This window comes from Peromyscus leucopus, chromosome 4, assembly GCF_004664715.2.
Source record: "Peromyscus leucopus breed LL Stock chromosome 4, UCI_PerLeu_2.1, whole genome shotgun sequence".
NCBI lineage: Eukaryota > Metazoa > Chordata > Mammalia > Rodentia > Cricetidae > Peromyscus > Peromyscus leucopus.
In genome coordinates this window covers 53,930,062-53,954,546 of record NC_051066.1, presented here as the reverse complement: position 1 = coordinate 53,954,546, position 24,485 = coordinate 53,930,062, and the positions used below count along the sequence as shown (strand labels likewise).

The 24,485-nt window shown below is 41.5% G+C and overlaps 1 protein-coding gene across 1 annotated transcript in view; it reads left to right on the top strand.

Annotated features, from left to right (window-relative positions):
* The window catches only part of Ttn (titin), a 274,219-nt gene that overhangs the window by 10,911 nt on the left and 238,823 nt on the right, over nucleotides 1-24,485 (top strand). The window contains 29 exon segments of the mRNA XM_037204900.1: nucleotides 950-1,274; nucleotides 1,852-2,004; nucleotides 2,606-2,743; nucleotides 3,960-4,091; nucleotides 5,190-5,324; nucleotides 5,859-5,996; nucleotides 6,473-6,610; nucleotides 9,498-9,791; nucleotides 9,890-10,012; nucleotides 11,528-11,543; nucleotides 11,546-11,814; nucleotides 12,374-12,439; nucleotides 13,122-13,380; nucleotides 13,596-13,656; nucleotides 13,773-13,988; nucleotides 15,071-15,213; nucleotides 16,147-16,352; nucleotides 16,870-17,103; nucleotides 17,218-17,462; nucleotides 18,252-18,535; nucleotides 18,647-18,811; nucleotides 18,892-19,060; nucleotides 19,176-20,607; nucleotides 20,609-20,870; nucleotides 21,002-21,283; nucleotides 21,705-21,971; nucleotides 22,059-22,331; nucleotides 22,548-22,811; nucleotides 22,901-23,161. Of these exon segments, the coding sequence (XP_037060795.1) occupies nucleotides 950-1,274; nucleotides 1,852-2,004; nucleotides 2,606-2,743; nucleotides 3,960-4,091; nucleotides 5,190-5,324; nucleotides 5,859-5,996; nucleotides 6,473-6,610; nucleotides 9,498-9,791; nucleotides 9,890-10,012; nucleotides 11,528-11,543; nucleotides 11,546-11,814; nucleotides 12,374-12,439; nucleotides 13,122-13,380; nucleotides 13,596-13,656; nucleotides 13,773-13,988; nucleotides 15,071-15,213; nucleotides 16,147-16,352; nucleotides 16,870-17,103; nucleotides 17,218-17,462; nucleotides 18,252-18,535; nucleotides 18,647-18,811; nucleotides 18,892-19,060; nucleotides 19,176-20,607; nucleotides 20,609-20,870; nucleotides 21,002-21,283; nucleotides 21,705-21,971; nucleotides 22,059-22,331; nucleotides 22,548-22,811; nucleotides 22,901-23,161 (6,950 nt within the window).

Here is a 24,485-nt window from a genome sequence, read left to right as displayed (position 1 = left end):
AACAAATTAATTGGTAATTAATTTTGGAAAAAAAATATCTTCACATAGTTGCTCTGTACCTAGATTGCTGGTGATAACAGGCTGGCTTTTTGTGCTATCACTGTTAGGATTTAATGCCCATCCCCTTTGATAGATGATAATTTCACTTCAGATATATACAATAAAAGCGAACAGTGATAACTATTTTGGAAGAAGATAATTTATCAATTTAATAAAAAGGCTTCTAAAGGAGCTGATTTACAAGATAAATTTAATATTACGTAAAGGAAGCTCTCGGTGTGGCAATATGAAGGTGAGGATGGAAATAAACTCAGGGAATTAAAAAGAGTTACCCACAAACACTTTTGGCTAGAACAGCCATCCCTCGCTGCCGAGCCAGCCAGTTCCCAAACGACTGTGCAAGGCTCAGCAAGACAGCTTCTACCTGGCACGGGCATCACAAGATATTGATGTGGTTGAGACTGCGGGAGACAAGGGGAGAAAGGGACAAAGAGGGGAGGACAGAAGGAGGGGGAAACGTGGCTTGTTTAGCCAAGAGCGGCTCAAGTATTCAGTTACCACAACCATATAATACCCGTCATACATTCTCCCGTCCCCAGCTGGAGCTGGGCACACACTGTCCTTTCTATGGCAGTGGTTTAAGGAAGCTCTGTTTACTGCCTTGCTTTTATTTTTATTTTTTCCTAATGCCAGAAGGTGAGACTGGGCACACGGATCTTTAGCTTACTTAGATTTAAGTCTGAATCCCTTCTGGGGTTACAGCAGATAAGCATGGGGGCTTATTGAGATTTAAAACAAATTACTTTCCAGTGCAGTATGTACCCTCCAAGACAGGCTGTGGAGGCACACATTTAGCACCCTGCCAGAGGTTCACCCCATCCTCCAAACGCCATCATGTCTGCTGGAGTGCCTTTTGCCAATGCTCTGACCTCTGCCATTCGGTTTCCAGGTCCGTGTCCCCGGCAGGGAGGATCTCCACTTCCCCTATCAGATCCGTGAAGTCGCCACTGCTCATCCGCAAGACTCAGACAACCGTGGCGGCCACAGGCCCCGAGGTGCCTCCCCCTTGGAAGCAAGAGGGCTACGTGGCCTCCTCCACTGAGGCGGAGATGAGAGAGACGACAATGACAAGCTCTACCCAGATCAGAAGAGAAGAGCGATGGGAAGGGAGATACGGTGTCCAGGAGCAAGTGACCATCAGTGGAGCGGCAGGCGCCAGTGTGTCGGCCAGCTCTTCGGTCACAGCCGGGGCCGTTGCTACTGGGGCTAAAGAGGTATGGTCAGAACTCTCTGCTTTCCCGATTTCACCCCCTGGTTCCTCTGACCCGATTCCATGCATGGAACAGTCCGGATGGGCTAGAGAGGAGATGCCTAGGAGCCTGAAACTATAACCAATATAGAAGGTCAAGTTTGGTTGACATGCTTTACAAAGCCATCTTTTAATTGAGCCAAAGACTCATCTGTGAGGTTTGCATAAAGTAGGGATTTTAATGATGTAGACTTCATCTTTCTGGGCAATAATGGGCGATTATGTATGAATAGATTTTGCTTCTCCTGGTAGTTCAGTTTTCACGAACTTTCTTCCAGGTGTGTCATTTTAAAACAGCGGTTCTCAACCTGCGGGCCACGACTCCTTTGGCAAACCTCTATCTCCAAAATTATTTGGATCGTGATTCATAACAGCAGCAAAATGACAGTTATGAAGTAGCAACGACAATATGCCAGTTATGAAGTAGCAATGACAATAATTTTAGGGTTGCGTGTGGGTCTCCACAACATGGGGAACCGCGGCACCAGGAAGGCTGAGAGCCGCTGTTTTAAAAGCATTGTGCTTGTTGATTGACCACACAGGTGAAACAAGAGACCGACAAGAGCGCAGCTGTTGCGACCGTTGTTGCTGCTGTTGATATGGCCAGAGTGAGAGAACCAGTTATCAGTGCTGTAGAGCAAACTGCTCAGAGGACAACCACGACTGCTGTGCACATCCAACCTGCTCAAGAACAGGTACGCACAGGGCCGCCAGGGGGCGCTCGAGCGCATCCGGCTCCATTCTGCTTTCAGTAATAGGACATTCAAATCCCTTGCTGAACCAAATCCTGCTGAAGGCAGCAGGCTGCCCAGCATGGCCCAGGCTTTCAGAGCTTCCAGCGGAAAAGGTGGCCAGAAATATCAAATGTGTTTAAGCTGTAAATATCACAGGAGCAGACCGGGTCAGAAGAAATACCTGGGCTATGTGAGGCAAGCAAAAGTTAACTACTGTTTTTGAGACATCTAGGGACTGCTGGAGGCTGGCAGGCATGAATAAAAGGCAGGTCAAAGTCTAAGTTCAGTTCCCACCTAAGCTAGGCATGGAAACTACTACTTCAGGGCAGACATAGATTTCTCCAAGCTTCCCTCGAAGGACCCTGGCTTTTACTTTCCTCAAAACAAATGTGACATTTGATTCACGGCTGGAAAGGAATATAGATACAGGGTCACATCCCGCCTCATATTGTGTTATAGTCTAAAAGCCCTCTAGCTTTCCTCCCTGCCCTGAGGGTTGATGGTTACACCATAGTCCTGAGTGATGTGTACTGAAATGTTTCCTGTCTTTCATGAAAATCAGGTGAGAAAAGAGGCGGAAAAGACGGCAGTCACCAAGGTTGTAGTTGCCGCAGATAAAGCCAAGGAACAAGAGTTAAAATCAAGAACCAGAGAAGTGATTACAGCAAAAAGAGAGCAGACGCACATAACTCATGAGCAGGTAAAGATGAGCTTTGATTTTGCAATGCACCATTGTGTTAATACAGACAATAGCATTTTTACTGTGAAGCAAGTTAACTCCAAGGCTAAGTGTCTGGTTTCACATAAATAACATCCTAGGGTCATAAATGTCTACCCCTGAGCACTTGAGACCAATGTCCCTTAGAGTCATTGAGCATTCATATTGGAATTCAAATGAAGGTCTCTGTCATCTAACTTTTTTTTATAATCATCTACTCCGAGTATAGGTTTACTATGTGGCTGTGTATAGGGAATAAGCAGAGCTAGAACCAAACAGATGAAATAGGTGCTGTGGTAGGACCAGGGGAGGATGGATGGGAAATCTGAATATGATATTTTAAAAGCTTAACAGTGTTTCCTGAGTCTTGGACCTTAGCACATGGGTTTCACATGAGATGCACAGCATGATCATAGCAGGTCAAATGGTCAGAGATTGAATTAGAAGCATTTGGAGACAGACGGGAGAAGGCCTGTTGACAGGGCTGTTGGCTGGTGGAACCAATTGTCTGCAGGAGAGTTGAGAGGATAAGTTTTCAAATCCCTTTTCACCCCGTGGTCATGAGTTTCAGTGATAAGATACCTGAGGATGGGAAGGACTCACTCTTTAGACATCAGATGGAAGCCCAACATCCTTCTGTGGCTCAGGATTTGAGCAAGACTTCGCCAGAGCTAGATGCCAAATGTACCGTCCCATTGTGTCTCAATTTTAGACAAGCCTTGATGTTCAAAACCATTATCACATTTAGAAAAAGTATAAAACCAAATAGCATAGAAAGTCAGACTGTAAATTATTCTTGGATTATCATAGTAAAATAAGGAGCCAGGCAAATGACTTCTTGGGACTTCCAAAGTAATATTCTGAGCTCTAATATTATCTTCAGACAACAAAATTAGCACCTGATTAAATTACCTATAACCATCTATGGAAGGCACAAATCTTGTTTAGGTAGATTACAACTGTCATAAAACAAGCAGCCTTGTATCCAACATTCCATTTCCTCTAAAGAGACTTATGTATAAGATTCAGAGACAGAACAAATGTGTTCATATTAATTATGGTATGATGGTTCAATTAATGACACCTCCAGGAAAAGAATTTCACTCCTTCAAATTCCTACTTTGTTGTATCTAATATGGTGATAGCCCCATTGAAGACTGGGAAACACTAAGATTCTGTTTTTAATCATTGATTTCAGATAAGAAAAGAAACTGAAAAAGCATTTGTACCAAAGGTAGTGATCTCCGCAACCAAAGCCAAAGAGCAAGAAACTCGAATTACCGGAGAAATTACTACAAAACAAGAGCAAAAGCAAATAACTCAAGAAACAGTAAGTCTGGCTTTCTGATTTTTACAAATGGCTCATTTCCAACAGCTGCGTGTACCTCACACTTATACCCAGAACTTCAGACCAGAATCTCAGCTCCCTTTTCTTCCTACTGTTTGCCTGTGTCTCGTGTTAAAACTTGTCCATGGTGGAAATACCATGCACTGTTTTGTGCCCACACGATCAGTTTGTGTAAACTCTACTTGAAGAGTTTCGGGGGGGGGGGTGCATCCTTGAACTTTCTACGAGCTCATTCATGAAAAGAAGGTACACCTCACTTCTGCCCACCAGCTACTAGCACATCCGTTTGGGACGTATAACCCCAGCCTTGGGTCAATCAGGTTAGGACACTCAGCCTTCATGCAGCTGTGAGGCACACGCCTGTGTGCTCCTGCTGACACACATGCACACACCTGAGCTCCAAGCACTCTAAGCAGCAAGGGAAATGTTGGATGTTAGAGAAGAGAGTACCCATAATTCCTAGATGATAATCACTGAAGTAAACATATAGGATACATGATGTCATTGAAATCTACTTCTCTCCCCTTTGTCGCCAAGCTTTAAGGGACAGGGACTTTTATTACAAGTTCTTTGACCCATGCTCTCCTCAAGGCTTTTGGCTGCTCTAAGAGCTACTTTTTTTAAAGTCCATTTTAGAACATTGTCTTCTAAAGGGCTAACCAGAGTCAGTTGCCCAGGCTTCAGTCACCTTGTCCTCAGGATAAAAGAGCCCTCTAGGGAGCCAGGAATCATGTGAGGCAATATTTGGAACATAGGCATCCCTATGGCCATTGTAACATTGTAACATTGCAGACTGATGAGCTTGGCCAGCTGTGTTTTTCAGCCATTCAGCAGCAGTCATTATTAATATATCAACATAGCCCAAAGATGTCACCTCTTCAGTCCTGGCACAGTTTATTCAGGGACAGCTTGGTAGAAAAAGTTCATGCCTCAGGAAAACACGTTTAGACCTCTGAATGGGAGATGTGACATCTTCTGCCTCATCACTAGGCCTTCAGTATTCTGAATGGGGCCCAGCCATCTCACCATTTCCTTTATGCCCCTTGAAACTCAAATCTTTATTTCACTCTACACAATCAGATAAGACAGGAAACGGAGAAAATTGCTGCATCCATGGTGGTGGTTGCCACTGCCAAGTCCACAACACTAGAGACAGCCGTGGGAGTTCAAGAAGAAATTGCCATACAAGATCAAATGCACCTCACTCAGGAACAGGTGATGACTTCCTGCTGGTGTGAAAGTCACTCTTACGTCATGTTACTCGCAAGCCATCCACATTTTCATCACGGCTCTTAATCATCACTCTCCTCTTCAAAATCTCACGAGCCCTCACCGCCCACCTGGCTTTCACTGTCACTCTCGTTCCTAACTCAGCTTCTCTTTAGATTGCTACTAACAGATTATAATTCATCTCAGTGTCTCCCTATGGATGTAGACTCCAGTATTCAAGGCACAAGCATGCAAGTGTTGAGTCTCTACTGGAACTCTGTATACATAATATAAACAATGCGATAAAGAGAAGTACTATATCTTAGTCTTTTCTTCCTAATCCCATTTTTCCTTTTAGTCCATTTTGGCATTTTTGCAAGTGAAATACTATGGGTGATCAAGACAATCCAGTGATATTTAATGAAGTATCTGTGAATAACTAGAAAAACTCCACCTCTTTTCCCAGTTAGTTTGTTTTTATTAGCGGCTCACAAAATTTACTGACATTTTCTTACCTTTCTCCTGAAATCATATAACCAGATGATAAAGGAAACTAGGAAAACAGTGGTACCCAAAGTCATAGTTGCCACGCCCAAGATTAAAGAGCAAGATGTAGTATCAAGAACTAGAGAAGCCATCACTACCAAAAGAGATCAAGTTCAAATAACTCAGGAAAAGGTGAATGCAGATACTTGGGATGTGAAAAGTTCATCTTTAAGCTAATCTCTAGTAAACCATTAACTGTTACATAGTAGGAATTATTAATCTGTTTTCTTTTTAAATTCATAACTAAAATTAGTAAATATGTGACTGAATACCATTAACTTCCCCTTCACACTTGACATTCACCCACCTATAACATTTGTAATTCATCTTGTTAATCACTGTCATTAGCATGAGCATTAGCATTTTAGTTTAATTTTTAAAAGCAATATATGGAAGCATCTAGAGATTATTCTGCAGATAACATTGCTAAATTCTGTGATTCCCAGTCATTCTATGCAAGCACTGCTACGTGAGAATTTAACTCTGAATGATTTTACCTTTGCATCCCACTAGCCGGAGTGTGTGTGTGTGTGTGTTGGGGGAGGGGGTCATGCCCTGTGTGTCTGAAGCCCGTACGACTTAAACTTTGCTTTTACCATAATGATCAGATGAAAAAGGAAGCTGAAAAAACTGCCTTGTCTACGGCAGCAGTTGCCACTGCTAAAGTCAGAGAACAAGACACAGTTCTGAGATCTAGAGAAGCCATGGCAAGTAGACAAGAACACGTCCAAGTTACCCATGGAAAGGTGACTGTGTTATCCCAGTGTGGGATCCACGATAATCTATTAATCCCAAACCTCATGTGAAAACCCCATTATAACACATTAATACCAAACACCAACTTTCTTGTGTCAGAGATACCATTAACCAGATTTATTTTTAGATAATTAAACAACTTGAAACTAAAAAGTAAAGTTATTTATTATTATGAACATTGCAACATATTTCTTTTCCAGTTTGTTCTTATCGTTGTTTTCAATTTTTTATTATTAACAACTAGAAATCTTCCACAAGTTAATGACTGAAATTGCATGTGGGCTAATTTTAAGAGACTCAATGAACATTAAAAAAAACTGTTGCATACTAGTAATGATAGTCTTAAAGCGAAGTGTGTGTGTGTGTGTGTGTGTGTGTGTGTGTGTGTGTTTCGAGGAGTCATGAATCTAGTGCATTATGCTACAATCTAAGAATTTAGTTCCACTACCTGTAATTTTCTTCATGTGAGACTTCAACTTTTTTCTTCTTGTAAATATCAGAAAGAAACAGAAAATTATAGTGTTGATTTCTATCACAAGATCTTCAATTAGTTTTTTCCAAGAAGATAACATTCAAACTTTTATCTAAGTCTAATATTTAATGGCATATCTTCCTTCTAAAAGTCTCATATACAACAAGTTTTATCATAAGCCATAGTTCAAGAATTATGGTTAATTTTAATTTCTGTCCTCATTCACATAAATGTGTCTGTCTTGGTTCTGTTGTTGAATAAGAATGGAGGCAGAGAAAATGTCCCTATCTAGGTTATTAGTGGCCACTGAAAGGCCTACTGAGCCAGCCATACTGCCAAGGACTACAGAAGGACTGGCCATTAAGCAAGAACAAATATATTTGCAAGAAGAGATGAAAGCCAGTGCTGGGGAGGTGAAAGGCTTTGTTTCATCCCATCATTAGCTTGTATAACTTCTCATCTATCATGAGCCTGTGTGCTCCCAGTGGTCCATTTAATTGCTTTACTTGTCAACAAAACGTGAGAGATTATTAGATTCGGTCTGAGTCCTCCAGAGGCACAGCTAGCATTTCTAGTTATAAAAGACCACGTTACATAACACTTTTCTTAAATTAATTCTCAGCATTTAACTGGTGTAAATTGGGGTCTCATAATCCAATTTGTGTTCATACTTATCTGGGTTCCAAGAATAAAAAAGATATTTAAGTCTACTAAGGAATACAAACAGCTACCAGTATTCAGTATTCATTTGCAATTGTCCACCAAACAGCATATGTATATAAATTTTGATATATATTAATCCAAGGAAAAGATACATTCTTCCACAAGTTGAAGTATACTACTGTAAATAAGGCTTTGGAACATTCTCTAAAAATTAGAGGCAATATTTGTTATCTCAGTTGTATGATTTTCAGTCAACTGAAACCTTCAGTCAGTTTTCTTATCATTAGAATAAAACTAAAACTTCTTTAGATTACCTCATATCACAGGCTGCTCAAATGATGCCAATGAGACACACTGAAAACTCAATATCTCCAGACAGAGTGATATGTTTGTATGAATGTTCTCTGTTAAACATAAACATGTAGAAACATCTATAGAGTCAACTAGTCGCCCATATGTTTTTATAAAAAAAAAACTAATAATGAAAATAATATCTGACTTGAGCTCCATGCATCTATTGTGGCTCCTTCCAAAATGCAATCTAACAGGAAGATGGTTTTGGCAGCTTTTCAAACAGATTAGAGTTTTATTCTTCTGAGGGGGAAATTCTCATTAAAGCCCATGATCATAAAAGGCTCAATCCCATCTTTTAATAGTCCTTGTTTATGCCTTGATTATGGTCTGGGGCCTACTTTTTAAAGGTATCTAGGTCCTATACTTGAAGCACATTTCAGATGTACATTAAACCATAGTCATAGCAGAAGCAAAGACTGAAGATTAATAGAAGGGTACAGCCTTACTTCCAAAGTACACTGGACAGTCACGGCCACGTGACCATTTGGAATGTTCCTGGTGCTTCCCAGAACTAAAGTATGCATGCCTTGCTTTATGAGGACGCCTTTACAAATTGTGTTCCCGTTCATGTTAATGAGATTCATAGGAAGGAGAAAATAATGTTTGCCTCTCTCTTTGCTTTAACTCCCAGCAAAGATGAAAGCAAATTGAACTTCAGTGTGAAAGGTTGTTCTCCTGAATCCAAACATGATAACGCTTTCATTTCAATCACAATGTTTTCCTTCGTGTGCTTTAAGAGAGCTATTTTTCTAATAGATTGAATAAAGCATGTCCCTAGTGAGTCATGAGTAAATCCGGTGTTCATTCTCTGATCAGGAGCTTTCATTTTATCTCCCATTTGCATGCAAACATGTCACTCCACAGCAAGTGATTTTTCTGGATGCGATGATGACAGTATTTGAGTATACTTTTATCTTTGCTGTTGCTGTGTCAACACCAGACTAAATGATTGACAAAATAATAAAAATAATCAATGAAGACAACCTGCTCCAAAGTTCTGATTTCCCAGTTGCTAATTGATTGTCTGTCTAGCCTAGGTAAATCGTTTGAAATACTCAAAATGTCCGTAGGACTTTTTATACATTTTGTGTCATTCTGTCTTGTGTCTGTGTGGTCTGTTGTCTAGTATATAGCAGACAGGGATGGTATAGCAATAAGAGTCTTTGCAATATAATAATTAGTTAAATATAAATTCTTGGAAGAGCCACATTACATTTCTGAGCAATTAACCTCTCTACATAACATGAATACTCTCTACTTATCACACCTTTCACCTTTGTCTGTTCTGAGTAACTAGGGGAGCAATCCCAGGAGGCTATCCCTGGAAGGAGATGTCCACGTGTGACTTTGACATTATTGTCTATTAACTTGGGAACCCTTGTCTCCAGGTGGGCGTTGGGAAAAAGGCAGAAGCTGTGGCCACCGTTGTAGCTGCTGTGGACCAGGCTCGTGTGCGAGAACCCAGGGAGCCCGTGCACGTAGAGGACTCATACACCCAGCAGACCACGTTAGAGTATGGCTACAAGGAACACATTTCCACCACAAAGGTGCCTGAGCAGCCCCAGCGCCCAGCCTCAGAACCCCACGTTGTCCCTAAAGCAGTCAAGCCTGTTGTGATCCAGGCTCCCTCTGAGACTCACATCAAAACTACTGACCAAATGGGAATGCACATATCATCACAGGTAAGTCTGTGGCTGCGTTTCATGGTGTGTGGGAAAGCAGCCACACATGCTGTGGGCACCTGGTGAACAGTGATGTCACTGAGTTTCATTTAACGCAGGTCAAGAAAACGACAGATATATCAACTGAAAGATTAGTCCATGTGGATAAACGCCCCCGCACAGCAAGCCCTCACTTTACTGTTTCAAAAATTACTGTACCTAAGACAGAACATGGATATGAGGTAAGATGTGGGGCATAATAAAGAAATGGTTAGCTAAAAAAGAATAGTTCCTTGCTCGTGATGTAGGGCATTTTTGTGTAGCCAATTGGGTTCCATTTTGATGGGGTACCAGTGTTCATGGTGGACTCAGATGCTAGAGCCTTGTCTTCTGAACAAGGTCTCCTAGGACAAAGTCAATGAAAAGTTGTTAGCTTCCAGCCCCAAGGAGACAAAATTCTCACAGGCTCAGGCTTCTCTGTCTCCTCCTTCAAAGATGGTTCGAACTCAGCTGCTTTGACTAGTGTGTGTGTGTGTGTGTGTGTGTGTGTGTGTGTGTGTGTGTGTGTGTGTGTGTTTGTTTCAAAACAAGGTTTCTTTGTGTAGCCCTGGCTGTCCTGGAACTTACTCTGTCGACCAAGCTGGCCTCAAACTCAGAGATTCACCTGCCTTTGCCTCTCGAGTACTGAGATTAAAGGCGTGAGCTGCTACTGCCCAGCTTGATTAATATATTTCTAATCATTTTGTAAATAGTAGTAGTTTATATAGTATAGTGTCTCCTAAGCTGTGAGACACTTCAAGGAACTTAACTGTATGTATTTTAATAAAAGAATACAATGACAAGTCAATTGCACGTGATCCATATAGCAAAGTGGAGAATGTCTGTTTTCACCTGTCACATAGACTTGTGACTGCATCTATCCAAATGTGCAATCCCCAAATATTCTTAGAATTGATCAATTACAATTAGAGTTCCCTGTTATAATGGTTCCCAGTGCAGCATTCATTATGATCACATGACAGTTAAATTGGATTGTGGAATGGCACAGCTCTGGACTAGAGTCCTACTTCTGTTCCTTATAACCATGTGGGGAAACACAGAACAATCTTCAATATTAATTACTAGAGTCTTTATAGTAAGGACTTGCCTTCTCTGTCCTCAAAGAATCATAAGCAATGCACAATGCCTGTGTCTGGAGATAATCTCAAGTTACTACTGAAACCGAATAACTACACACATACCCCAGAACAGAAACAAATAAGGAACCCATCAGAATATTTCTCTGTTTTTACCTTTCATGCACACTTGTGACTGACATCCAAATGTATGACTGCGAAGGACTTCTAAAATGTATCAGTATTTAAATTTTTATTTTGAATTTCCTGTTATAATGAAGGTTGCAAGTGTAGCATTCATCAGAGCTGAGTGAAGAAAATTCCTGACTGAGCTCTAGACGATCCATAAAATAAGGGGCACCTCACGCAACTCTCTCAAGGGGCAATTTTAAAGCTGTCTAGATAAACAGAAATTGGTTGATGTCTGCCTTTTCATTAACTGTAAGAGAAATAATGGAAGTATTTGGTCACATAGAAAGTATTTTGGTCAAAGAGACCAAAGCCAGCCATGATGCATGTGCCCGTAATGCCAGCATTCGAGGCCAGACAGAGAGAGGCTCGATACTCAGACACCAGTGCTGAGCATTTCTGAATGACTTGCAGGACAGTTCAGTAATGCCATCTCAATGCTCTTCCATCCAGGCATCGATAGCTGGTAGTGCATCGCCACACTACAAAAGGAGCTGTCTGCCACATCTTCTACTCAGAAGATCACCAAATCGGTAAAGGCACCCACTGTGAAGCCCGGAGAGACGAGAGTAAGGGTGGAGCCGACCCCTTCCCCACAGTTTCCCTTCGCTGATATGCCGGTGCCAGATACTTACAAGAGTCAAGCTGGCATTGAGGTGAAGAAGGAAGTTGGGGTGAGCATCAGTGGCAGCACTCTTCGTGAGGAGCACTTCGAAGTACTGCATGGGCGTGAAGCCAAGGTGGGTCACTGGCTGACTGGGAGGGTGCTCTTCTCCTTCCCATGCCTCATTTCATCAAGCATGCTATGGAAGGGTGTAGCTGGAGAGTTTTCTCTCTGGGTCCCGCCAAACCCCAGCAGTCCAACAGCCCACTTATAAAATAAACACACAGACGCTTGTATTATTTAAACTGTTTGGCCTAATGGCTCAGGCTTCTAGCTATCTAGTTCTTACATCTTAAATCAATCCATTTCTATAAATCTATACCTTGCCACATGGCTCATGGCTTACCAGCATCTTCACATGTTGCTTGTCTTCGCGGCAACTGGCAGTGTCTCCTTCACTCAGCCTTCCACTTCCCAGAATTCTCCTCTCCTCATCCTGCCTACTTCCTGCCTGGCCACTGGCCAATCAGTGTTTTATTTATTGACCAATCAGAGCAATTTGCCATACAGACCATCCCACAGCAGAAGGGAGGTGGTTTTTGCAGAAAGACTTTTATTACTTGGTACATGCTGATGGTTCATGAGATTGCCCTAACTCCATGGCTATTTTGTAACCTCTTTTCTCAAAACTGTAGGTAACAGAAGCAGCTCGAGTGCCAGCCCCTGCTGAAGTCCCTGTCACTCCACCTACCTTAGTCTCGGTGAGTAAACACATCGACATGTTGGCCCCTATTGACCTGTGCTCAAACCCCTTCAACACATGCTAGCAAAGACCGAGTTCTCATACTTTCAGCAAAGTGCCATCGTTGGCTTATAAACTCTGGCTTTCCAGGGTACCCTCTTTGGCCAGGAAAGGGCATTTCCACTCAGCAACCATCATTTTACTGTTTGTAATGATCCTGATATCTGCACAGCATGACTTCAGGAACTGTGGGGCTATAAAGAGCAAATGGGCCCCTTGGCAGTCTTTGCCTTGCCACCAGTGGAAACATACAAAAACAGACAGTTAATGGAACACAGAAGGTTCTCAGCACCCTGATGGATCAGCAGATCAGTTCCAGATAGGGGTCCCATGGAAAAGCTTTGTTGACTGATGGTGTTTGCTGCTGGACCTTACTGCTTCTCTAGAATTTAAATGTGAGAATAACAGGAGCTTCCTGGTTATATGGAATTCATGTAATTCCACTGCAGAGATCAGGACATGCCTGGCACTGATTTCAAACTGGGAATATTCCAAATCTGTGCTAACTGTTCTGGAGTCCTCATCTTAGGGCGTTTTACGCCAATTAAAATGTTCAAGCTCCAACCACGTATCTGATCTAATCTATAGAGGTGACTAATGGATATGTGCACAGTAGTATTTCCTTTTCCTTCTCTTTTCAGGGCTTAAAAAATGTGACTGTCATAGAAGGTGAATCTGTCACCTTGGAGTGCCACATCTCTGGATACCCATCTCCCAAAGTGACATGGTACAGAGAAGACTACCAAATCGAAAGTTCCATTGACTTCCAGATAACCTTCCAGAACGGAATTGCCCGCCTCATGATCCGCGAAGCCTTTGCCGAGGACAGTGGACGGTTCACCTGCAGTGCTGTGAACGAGGCCGGCACCGTCAGCACTTCCTGCTACCTTGCTGTACAAGGTCGGTGGCTCCCCTTCTTGACCCTAACATCTGTCTGTCTGTCCGTCCGTCCGTGGCACCTCCTTCAGCAGCCACACCCCTCAGTAGCTGTTCCTGCACACATCCACGTTCTTTCCCGTGTGGGAGTTACAAAGTAGATCCCAGGGTCCACTAACACTGTGGTCACTAGTGGAGCAGACTAGAGACTCACGCCAATGTCACCTTTTGCCTTCTAGTGTCAGAAGAGTTTGACAAGGAGACAACTCTGACTGAAAAATTTGCCACAGAAGAGAGACGGTAAGCCCTTCTTTCACCGGCTTGGCCGCTGTTTTCACATGGCGTTGACACTTCTTTCCTGTAGCTATCGGTCCATGGCTGCCTAGCAGCTCACAGGCCTGGCCTTCTCTTCCCAGCTTCGTGGAGTCACGGGATGTCGTAATGACGGACACCAGTATCACAGAGGAGCAGGCAGGGCCTGGGGAACCCGCCGCACCTTTCTTCATTACAAAGCCAGTGGTCCAGAAACTGGTGGAAGGTGGGAGCATTGTGTTTGAATGCCAGATCGGTGGCAACCCAAAGCCCCATGTCTACTGGAAAAAAGCTGGTGTCCCTCTCACCACTGGATACAGGTACTCCAATGGCTGATGATAGCATTCTCTAGGGAGTGATCTATAGATATATAGCTGTGTGGATATTCTAAAGATACCCTAAAGAGAAGCAGAACTTGCCTTTCCCATTAACCCCTGAATGCAGATCCACTCATAATGAAACGTTATTGGTTATCCTGAGGTGTTTTTATAGTCTCACACGGTTTGGAGGGTTGTTTGGTTCTGTTTTGTTTTTTGGTACCAGGGATTGACATAAACTTCCAGACAAGCACTCTACCATGTAACTGTATTCCCAGGCTTTCATATAGAGTTTTCTTGAGAAATAAAGCTTTGCAAGAAGAGGAGATGGAAGACATATTTTATAATTCTGGCTTAATTAACTGATAGTGTTATAAAATAAAATATCTTATACACCCAAGTCCAGAAAATATTTGAGGGAACTTTCAATAAATACATACTATAATTAAGTTGCTACACAATAAAAATAGAGGTTATATAATAGAGAAAGCTAATTGTTCATAAAAGCCTGTATTAATAAGTTTTGCAATTGAATGAAAGGATGATATTAGCACATAGATCTTGTTTCTTATTAATTAGATCTACAGTGTATTGGATCTATAGTCTGGATTATTCATTTTACCTTTAAATAACTAACAAAGAGAGAATACCTACTGTTTAGGTGTCCATATCACTTGCCAGCATAAGCGCTGAAGGCGAGGACTTCCCTATGTGGCACTGCATTCTGTTGTCTGTTTAGTTTGTTGTAATGGGTTTCCGGTGTTGCCCAGACAGGCCTGAACTTCTGGGATCAAGCAAACCTATGTACTTCAGCCTCCCATGACTCTGAGACTATCAGTGCATGCTACCGTGCCCACCTGAATTATCTTTGAAATAAAAACTTTAAATTGTTGATTCTTCATTATTCATCACATGCATTTTCTCAGTTTTCAACAAATTCATCATCACTTCTTGGCAGAACTTAGACACAGGTCTCTTGCCACTGAATTCTGTATCGTAGAGCCATTTACAAGTAAAAATTTAGCTCTTTTACTCTAAGGAGGGTTGTGTATGACTGACGTTTTCATTTATTCATTTCTGTGAAGATACAAAGTGAGTTATAACAAACAAACTGGTGAATGCAGACTGGTGATTTCTATGACGTTCGCTGATGATGCCGGAGAGTACACTATTGTCATCCGTAATAAGCACGGGGAAACCTCGGCCTCTGCCTCCTTACTCGAGGAAGGTAAGGACAGTCCAGAGCTGTTCCTGCACAGTATGAACCGAAATGAAGGAGGGAGGCTCTGTGTTTGCACAAAGACATATTGCAGCTTCCCAGTTCTCATAATTCGTCCCTATACCTTCCAGCCTCAGCTATACAGACGATGTTTTAGGCTACAAAGCCTTGAAAGCTATACCGTGCTGATCTGCTGAGTCCTAACGATAGTTCTTACTTGGTAAAGGACACTATTTTATGTTCCCTGGAAGATGTAGGGATTCTACCTCCAGATGCCTTGCAGGTCCAGGCAGCCAGCATGCCTCAACACCAGATGGCAGTGGTGAATTGGAGGATGCGCCCCTTGTTTCCAGAGAGCAGTGGCCCTCCACCTCTCTTGTAGTGCTGCCTGGCAAGCACGCACCGTGCCCAGGGCTGGAGCCTCCAGTATTTTATAGCAAAGCTGAAAGTCAGAATTTATCCATGTTCACAAACTAAAGAAGAAAAGTCTCATAGTATTCATGCCAAATGTGTTCTGAGTCACCATTAGTCTCTGGTGGTTTTCCTATTTGTGGAACACCATCCCATATTCTGTCTCCCTTGATCTCCTCCAGACCCCTTAAAGGAAGTTACCTTCTTATCCTCATTTAGCAGTTAAGCACAGAAAACTCTGGCAGGCAAATGAATTATTAATAGCCTCAGAGCAAATGAGGAAGACCTCTGGGGGAACCCCAAAGGACAGGCTGCTGCTATCAAATTCTGTATACAATAGTTTTACTTGTTAATGGGCATTTGGTTTTGAGGTTAAAATGTAATAAATCTTTTGGAACCATTTTTGATTATAAAAATTTGGAAAACCTGGCTTTGGTTAATTTATCCTAGACATAGTTTGCCCGATTGAGCAGTGGTCTGGATGCTTTTTGATAAGAGCACCAAAAATTGACTTGTGTTCTTGTCTCTCAGCTGATTATGAGGCATTGGTGAAGTCCCAGCAAGAAATGCTTTACCAGACACACATGAGTACATTTATCCAAGAACCCAAAGTGGGGGAAATAGCACCTGGATTTGCATATTCTGAATATGAAAAAGAATATGAAAAGGAACAGGCCTTAATTAGGAAGAAAATGGCTAAAGATACTGTGATGGTCAGAACTTTTGTAGAAGACCAAGTAAGTATAACAATAACAGCTAACTAAACCAGTTCATAAATCACATTTTTCTCCAGTAATTCCCCATTTTTTTATATATTCCTCTTCAACCATTTGTAGGTCAAATTCACTGCTAGCATGTTTCTTTGATTTTCATGGTATATTGCACTTGGAATTTGAGAAATGGGAATATATGTGAAAAAATATGACTTTAGAAATAAGGGTTGCATATTCAAAAAAGGACAAATATTGAAATAACCGAGTCTATAATTCCACTCTCTCTCCATCTCTGTGACAAATACCCACAAATAACCCATACTCTAGGATTACAATTTACATAACATGCCACAGCATTCACAAAGACTCCTTCTGTGTAGATTAAAATTAAACCAAATGTAGAAACCATCTAGATTCTTCTCATAGTTAAAAATGTCATTAAGTCTTCAACACTGAAACTAATACAGTGTTAAAGTCCTTAAAGGACTTGTGTCTGTGAGGATGTAACTTTTTAACAAGTTATCATCTTTTTACTACATAGGAATTCCATATTTCTTCCTTTGAAGAGAGGCTTATCAAAGAGATTGAATACAGAATAATAAAGACTACATTGGAAGAGCTTCTTGAGGAAGATGGCGAAGAAAAGATGGCAGTCGACATTTCTGAATCTGAAGCTATCGAATCAGGATTTGATATAAGAATAAAAAACTATAGAATTCTTGAGGGAATGGGTGTCACTTTTCATTGCAAGATGTCTGGATATCCATTACCCAAGGTAAAATAAAAATATGTGTGGAGGTAGGCCTCCACACTGTGGTAAAGACATAAGTAAGTTATACCACGTGTGTTTAATCCTAATTGATTCACGCATACATGGCGTTCTCTGCAGATTGCCTGGTATAAAGATGGCAAGCGCATCAGACATGGGGAGAGATACCAAATGGACTTCCTACAGGACGGCAGAGCCAGTCTGCGCATCCCGGTCGTCCTTCCGGAAGACGAGGGCATCTATACCGCCTTTGCCAGCAACATTAAAGGAAATGCAATTTGCTCAGGGAAGTTGTATGTGGAGCCAGCTGCTCCATTCAGTGCTCCAACTTACATGCCCACACCGGAAGCAGTGAGCAGAATCAGGTAAGACTTCTTGGAATTGAGTGGTGTTCAATTGTTTTAAAACACCAAACATCCCAGTCGCAAATTACTACCATATGAAAAATAAGGACTGAAATAGCACAGAAGTCAACCACTGGTGATGCTGGCAATTGCTCTTTGAAGAACAAAGAATTTTCATCAGTATAGCAAACTATTTTCCTCTATATCTAACAACAGTGCCTGTTTATTTAACGTGTGGTCTTAATGAATGATACCCTGGATTTTTATAGCAACTCTACAATGGAGTGGGTGTTACTGCTGTTTTGGAAATGGGAACACTGAGATTGCAAGAGGCTGTGAAAATCAGTTTAGTTCATTCAGCCTGATAGTCACATTATAAATGCAAGCCAGTCTGAATACAAAATTAATGTAGGATTTGGCATTGTTTTATTAGTAAATCTAATTTCTATGTTTTTCTTCCTCTTAGATTAAAAAAATACATTTTCTTTTACCCTACATTTATTTATTTGGTTATTAACAAATGAACAATTATTAACATAGTTTAGTAATTGGACCAAGAAAATAGAATGACTAATTTAGAGGATGGTAATACAGGCTGCCTAAGATTTTGAGTCTGGGTACCTGGGTGTGCTGAGTGACCAGGGTTTAATATAAGCAAAACACAACCTTAAGAACAATAATAGTATGTTCTTCTTTGGAGTTCAGTGGGTCTGACGTAAATTCCAAAATAACATCAACAGTTAAGACAGACAGATTTTCTTCTCTGCTTTCTGTATGCTTCATGAAATAATGGTTGCCCTCATTCTCCAGGTCTGTGTCTCCACGTTCAGTGAGCAGGTCACCTATACGCATGTCCCCTGCAATGTCCCCCGCACGGATGTCCCCTGCACGGATGTCCCCTGCGCGGATGTCCCCTGCACGGATGTCCCCTGGACGCAGGCTGGAGGAAACAGATGAATCACAGCTGGAGAGACTGTATAAGCCGGTCTTTGTGTTAAAACCTGCTTCTTTCAAATGTTTAGAAGGACAGACTGCCAGATTTGACTTAAAGGTTGTGGGGAGACCCATGCCAGAGACATTCTGGTTTCACAATGGTAAGCACAGTACATGTTCACTCATGAGTCACCAAACACAGAAACAATGCAAAAAAAATAAAAATAAAAAAAAAAAAAAAAACTATTTTGTTTTTGCTTATTTTTTAACAGGAGAGCAAATTGTCAATGATTATACACATAAAGTTGTCATTAAAGAAGATGGAACTCAGTCACTGATTATTGTCCCTGCATCACCCAGTGACTCTGGTGAATGGACTGTGGTTGCCCAAAACAGAGCAGGAAAATCTACAATATCTGTGACTTTAACTGTGGAAGGTAAAACAGGAGTTTTATTAAGATGAAAACAAACTATGTCACCATTTGGGTCATTCACAATCATAACCTTTTTCTTTCAGCTGTGGAACACCAGATAAAACCAGCCTTTGTGGAAAAACTGAAAAATGTCAACATAAAGGAAGGTTCCCGGCTTGAAATGAAAGTCAGAGCTACGGGAAACCCCAACCCTGACATTGTGTGGCTGAAAAACAGTGACATCATTGTGCCTCATAAATACCCAAGGATCAGGTATGTTTGAAAAGATAGTTAAATTAAACTCTTATACAAATCCAATAGTCAAACACGCAGAAAGTGTGTTCCTGACTACCACTATATTGATTTCTGTTTTCATGTTTTTAAACAGGATTGAAGGCATCAAAGGAGAAGCCTCCCTTAAGATTGATTCTACTATTGGCCAAGATTCTGCCTGGTATACGGCCACTGCTATTAATAAGGCAGGCCGGGACACCACAAGATGCAAAGTCAATGTCGAAGTTGAGTTTGCTGAACCTGAACCAGAGAGAAAACTGATCATCCCGCGAGGGACATACAGAGCAAAGGAGATTGCTGCCCCGGAACTGGAGCCTCTCCATTTGAGATACGGTCAAGAGCAGTGGGAAGAGGGGGATCTCTATGACAAGGAGAAACAACAGAAACCGTTCTTCAAGAAGAAACTCTCTTCCCTCAGGTTGAAGCGCTTTGGACCTGCCCACTTCGAGTGCAGACTCACACCGATTGGTGACCCCACAATGGTGGTGGAGTGGCTCCATGATGGGAAGCCACTGGAGGCAGCCAACAGGCTCCGAATGATTAATGAATTCGGATACTGCAGCCTTGATTACGGAGCTGCATATTCTAGAGACAGCGGCGTCATCACGTGCAGAGCCACTAACAAATACGGGACCGATCACACATCTGCTACTCTTATTGTAAAAGACGAGAAGAGTCTAGTGGAAGAATCTCAGTTACCTGACGGGAAGAAAGGCTTACAGAGAATCGAGGAGCTCGAGAGGATGGCTCACGAAGGTGCACTGACAGGTGTAACAACAGACCAAAAAGAAAAGCAAAAGCCAGACATTGTCTTGTTCCCAGAGCCAGTGAGAGTGCTGGAAGGGGAGACAGCCCGATTCCGCTGCCGAGTAACAGGCTACCCTCAGCCCAAGGTCAACTGGTACCTCAATGGACAGCTCATCCGGAAAAGCAAAAGGTTCAGAGTTCGCTATGATGGCATTCATTATCTGGATATCGTGGACTGCAAATCCTATGATACAGGTGAAGTCAAGATTACTGCAGAAAACCCCGAAGGCGTGACAGAGCATAAAGTAAAACTTGAAATCCAACAGAGGGAAGATTTCAGATCCGTCCTCAGGCGAGCTCCTGAGCCGAAGCCTGAGTTTCACATACACGAACCAGGAAAACTCCAGTTTGAAGTACAGAAGGTAGACAGACCCGTTGACACCAGTGAGGCCAAGGAAGTGGTGAAACTGAAGAGGGCTGAAAGAATTACCCACGAAAAGGTGTCCGAGGAGTCTGAAGAGCTGCGCAGTAAATTCAAGCGCAGGACAGAGGAGGGGTACTACGAGGCTATCACAGCCGTGGAGCTTAAATCTCGGAAGAAGGATGAATCTTATGAAGAACTCCTCAAGAAAACGAAAGATGAGCTGCTGCACTGGACCAAAGAGTTAACTGAAGAGGAGAAGAAAGCCCTCGCTGAAGAAGGCAAAATCACTATTCCAACTTTCAAACCTGAGAGGATCGAACTTAGCCCTAGTATGGAGGCACCCAAAATCTTCGAAACGAATCCAAAGCCAGACAGTTGGCCAAGGATCTGATGCCCACTTCAGAGTCAGAGTTGTGGGAAAACCAGACCCTGAATGTGAGTGGTACAAAAATGGTGTAAAAATCGAGCGGTCTGACCGAATCTACTGGTACTGGCCAGAAGACAATGTTTGTGAACTGGTCATAAGGGATGTGACCGCAGAAGACTCTGCCAGCATCATGGTAAAGGCCATCAACATAGCTGGAGAGACTTCAAGTCATGCATTCTTACTTGTCCAAGGTAATCTGAAAATGTTCCATTTAGTAGTGTTCTCTCTCTCTCTATGCCCATGAATAACCCGTGACATATTTAAATGTTTTTCTTTTCCCATTATTCAAAGTGCGAGTTTAATTTTCTTTTCCCCTTTGTAGCCAAGCAATTGATCACTTTCACACAAGAATTGCAAGATGTTGTTGCTAAGGAAAAGGACACCATGGCAACATTTGAATGTGAAACTTCAGAACCATTTGTCAAAGTAAAATGGTATAAAGATGGTATTGAAGTTCACGCAGGAGATAAGTATAGGATGCACTCTGACAGAAAGGTTCACTTCCTGTCTGTACTGACCATTGACACATCTGATGCTGAAGACTACAGCTGTGTACTTGTGGAAGATGAAAATGTCAAAACAACTGCAAAACTCATTGTGGAAGGTAAAAGAAATAATGACTACATTGTTTACTGGAGTCATTTTTATTGTGTGATAAAGAGAGCTAGACATCTTTCTTTTCATAAAAATAATTTCAGTGAATTAGAGGCAAACTTTATACTAAGTGTCATCAATTTATAGTTACTTAGAAATATTGACAATATGGATTTTTTGAAAGCACTATTATTTTCTTGCCTCACTTTAAAATGATTTAATTGAAATGTATCTCCCTGCTTTCAAAATAATTAAAAAATTAAAATAAATGATTTGTAGTAAACATTTCTCCCTCCACTAGCAGGAATATGAGGAAGACAATTCTTGAAAGTATAGGAAGAAAATAATAGGTATATAAGGTAGCATCTGTATCCATACTCTAGTTCCATAACTCTCCCAAGACATTCATTCACCTTCATCTTATTCTTCAGGTGCAGTTGTTGAATTCCTGAAAGAACTTCAGGATGTAGAAGTCCCAGAGTCATACTCTGGAGAGTTGGAGTGTATTATATCCCCAGAAAACATAGAAGGCAAATGGTATCACAATGATGTGGAGCTCAAGTCCAATGGCAAATACTCAATTACATCCCGCCGTGGGCGCCAGAACCTCACAGTCAAGGATGTCACCAAGGAGGACCAGGGAGAGTACAGCTTTGTTGTGGATGGGAAGAAGACAACCTGTAGACTGAAGATGAAACGTGAGTGCTCCCATCCCTGACACTGCAGTGTGCATCAGTAGGGTTAATGATAAAACCATGACATTCTTTTCTCCCCATCTTTCACAGCCCGGCCTATTGCTATTCTCCAAGGACTTAGTGACCAAAAGGTCTGCGAGGGTGACATTGTTCAGCTTGAAGTCAAAGTCTCCCTAGAAAATGTGGAAGGCGTCTGGATGAAAGATGGCCAAGAAGTACAGCACAGTGACAGGGTTCACATTGTGATAGACAAACAATCCCACATGCTGCTCATTGAAGACATGACCAAAGAGGATGCTGGGAATTACTCCTTCACTATTCCTTCGCTTGGACTCTCTACCAGTGGGCATGTCTCTGTCTATAGTGAGTCTTACATGATTTTATGTTAATTCTTCTCCTTTAAAAAAAATTGTGATGATGGGAATCAAACCCTTGTGCTTCGCATACAAAGCAGGTCTCTATGCTGAGCTATAAACCCAGATCTAGTTTTATATTGACATTGAGCTAAAGAACTTGAATGTGCAGACATTTTCAACAAAACTCACATTCATACAATTCTTGGTTTGTCTTCCTTTGCAGGTGTTGATGTGATAACACCCCTAAAAGATGTCAATGTGATTGAAGGTACCAAGGCTGTACTTGAATGCAAGGTCTCAGTCCCTGATGTAACTTCTGTTAAATGGTACCTTGGTGATGAACAAATCAAGCCTGATGACCGTGTACAATCCATTGTCAAAGGCACCAAACAGAGACTTGTAATTAACCGAACTCATGCTTCTGATGAAGGACCGTATAAACTGATGGTTGGCAGAGTCGAAACCAGCTGTAATCTCTCTGTAGAGAGTAAGGATCGCTCCATGTAACTAGTCATTACCTTAAGCAGTCTACATTCTCCTCTAAAAATGACCAACCAATATTTCCTTTTTTCCTAGAAATTAAAATCATCAGAGGTCTCCATGACCTGACATGCACAGAAACTCAAAATGTGGTCTTGGAGGTTGAGCTGTCCCACTCAGGAATTGATGTCTTATGGAATTTTAAGGGCAAGGAAATTAAGCCCAGCTCTAAATATAAAATTGAAGCCCATGGGAAAATATATAAACTGACAGTCTTGAATATGATGAAAGATGATGAAGGAGAATATGCATTTTATGCTGGAGAAAATACAACATCTGGAAAGCTTACTGTGGCAGGTGTGTATGTTGATCATTCAATCTAAGTTCTTCTGGGGAGCGACTATTGTAATTATAAAGACATTATTTCCCATTTTTCCTCAAACTCTCACGTGCTTCCCCCTGCCAGGCCTCTTATTACACTGATCTCAAGGCTAATAATACCCTCACCTCTGACTCTTCAGCCTAGATTGTGAGTGTTCGCCCAGCCCTACCTCAGATGCCATCTGTGGATCACTCTTAGGTGCCATCTCCTCCATGAAGCTTCCTTTAACCTCTCTACTTCTTTCTCTAGTCCCCTTTCTCCACTTCTTTCATGGTCCTTATTATACACATGACTTATTCCCTGTTTCCTTTCCCCACACCAGAGCATATGGCCCTTGAACATAGAATTAATTGCTTCTTTCTCTTCTCTGAGTATTCCTAGAGATAGATTATGAATAAATGTTTGCTAAACTTAGCTTCATTTTGATTTTGCTTAAATAAAGATTCATTTTTAAGCATTCCTTACCCTTCAAACATTTTCCTCTTCATTTTTTGATCCAATGAATATTTTCTATTACAAATACAATTGAACTCATCTGTGCATCTCTTATGACGTGAAGGGGAAACACAACCTTTCCCATTTAGCATACATCCTTAGCTTTATAATGAAGAATAATAGTTATAGTCTACTTGTCCACATAGAAGTAGAAGTCATTAAAAGTTTTGGTCCATTACGGTTTGAATATTGAGGAATTGAGGTGCTCCGCTCAGATCAGACTCTTCTGGTATGTGAGCAGTTCAGATGGTAGAAATGTGTCCTAAATGATGTGAAAGTCTCATGATCCATACTTTATGATGTGTTTCCTTAGTGAGTTGGTCATAAAAGATCTATAAAATAAAATCTCAGGTCCTTTATGTTTATAAGATTAATTTAAATATAATTTTAAGTGTATAAGAACAAAAGGCTTTAAGCCCCTATAAGATTTCACTTGACATTTTAAAAGCACCTGCCATAGGCAAGATATTACTAGGAACTCAAAACACAAAAGTGAAGTGGGTGTGTGTCTTTCCTTGAATTCAGGATTTAGAGGAAGACAGGTGTCTAAGCAGCTAAGTAGTTAAAGCAATTACTATTGCTTCCAGTGGCGATAGGGTGTAGAAAACATTGGAGAGGAGATGACAGTTCAACTCAGGGATTGGGGGAATATAGAAAACCAAAAACTAAACAAAACAAAACAAAAAACACCAATGAAAGCTGGGCATGATGTTTAATGCTTATAATCCCAGCCCATAGAAGGCTGAAGCAGAAGGATTCCCATGAGTGTGGGGCCAAACTGTGTTACAGAGTAAAGCATTGTCT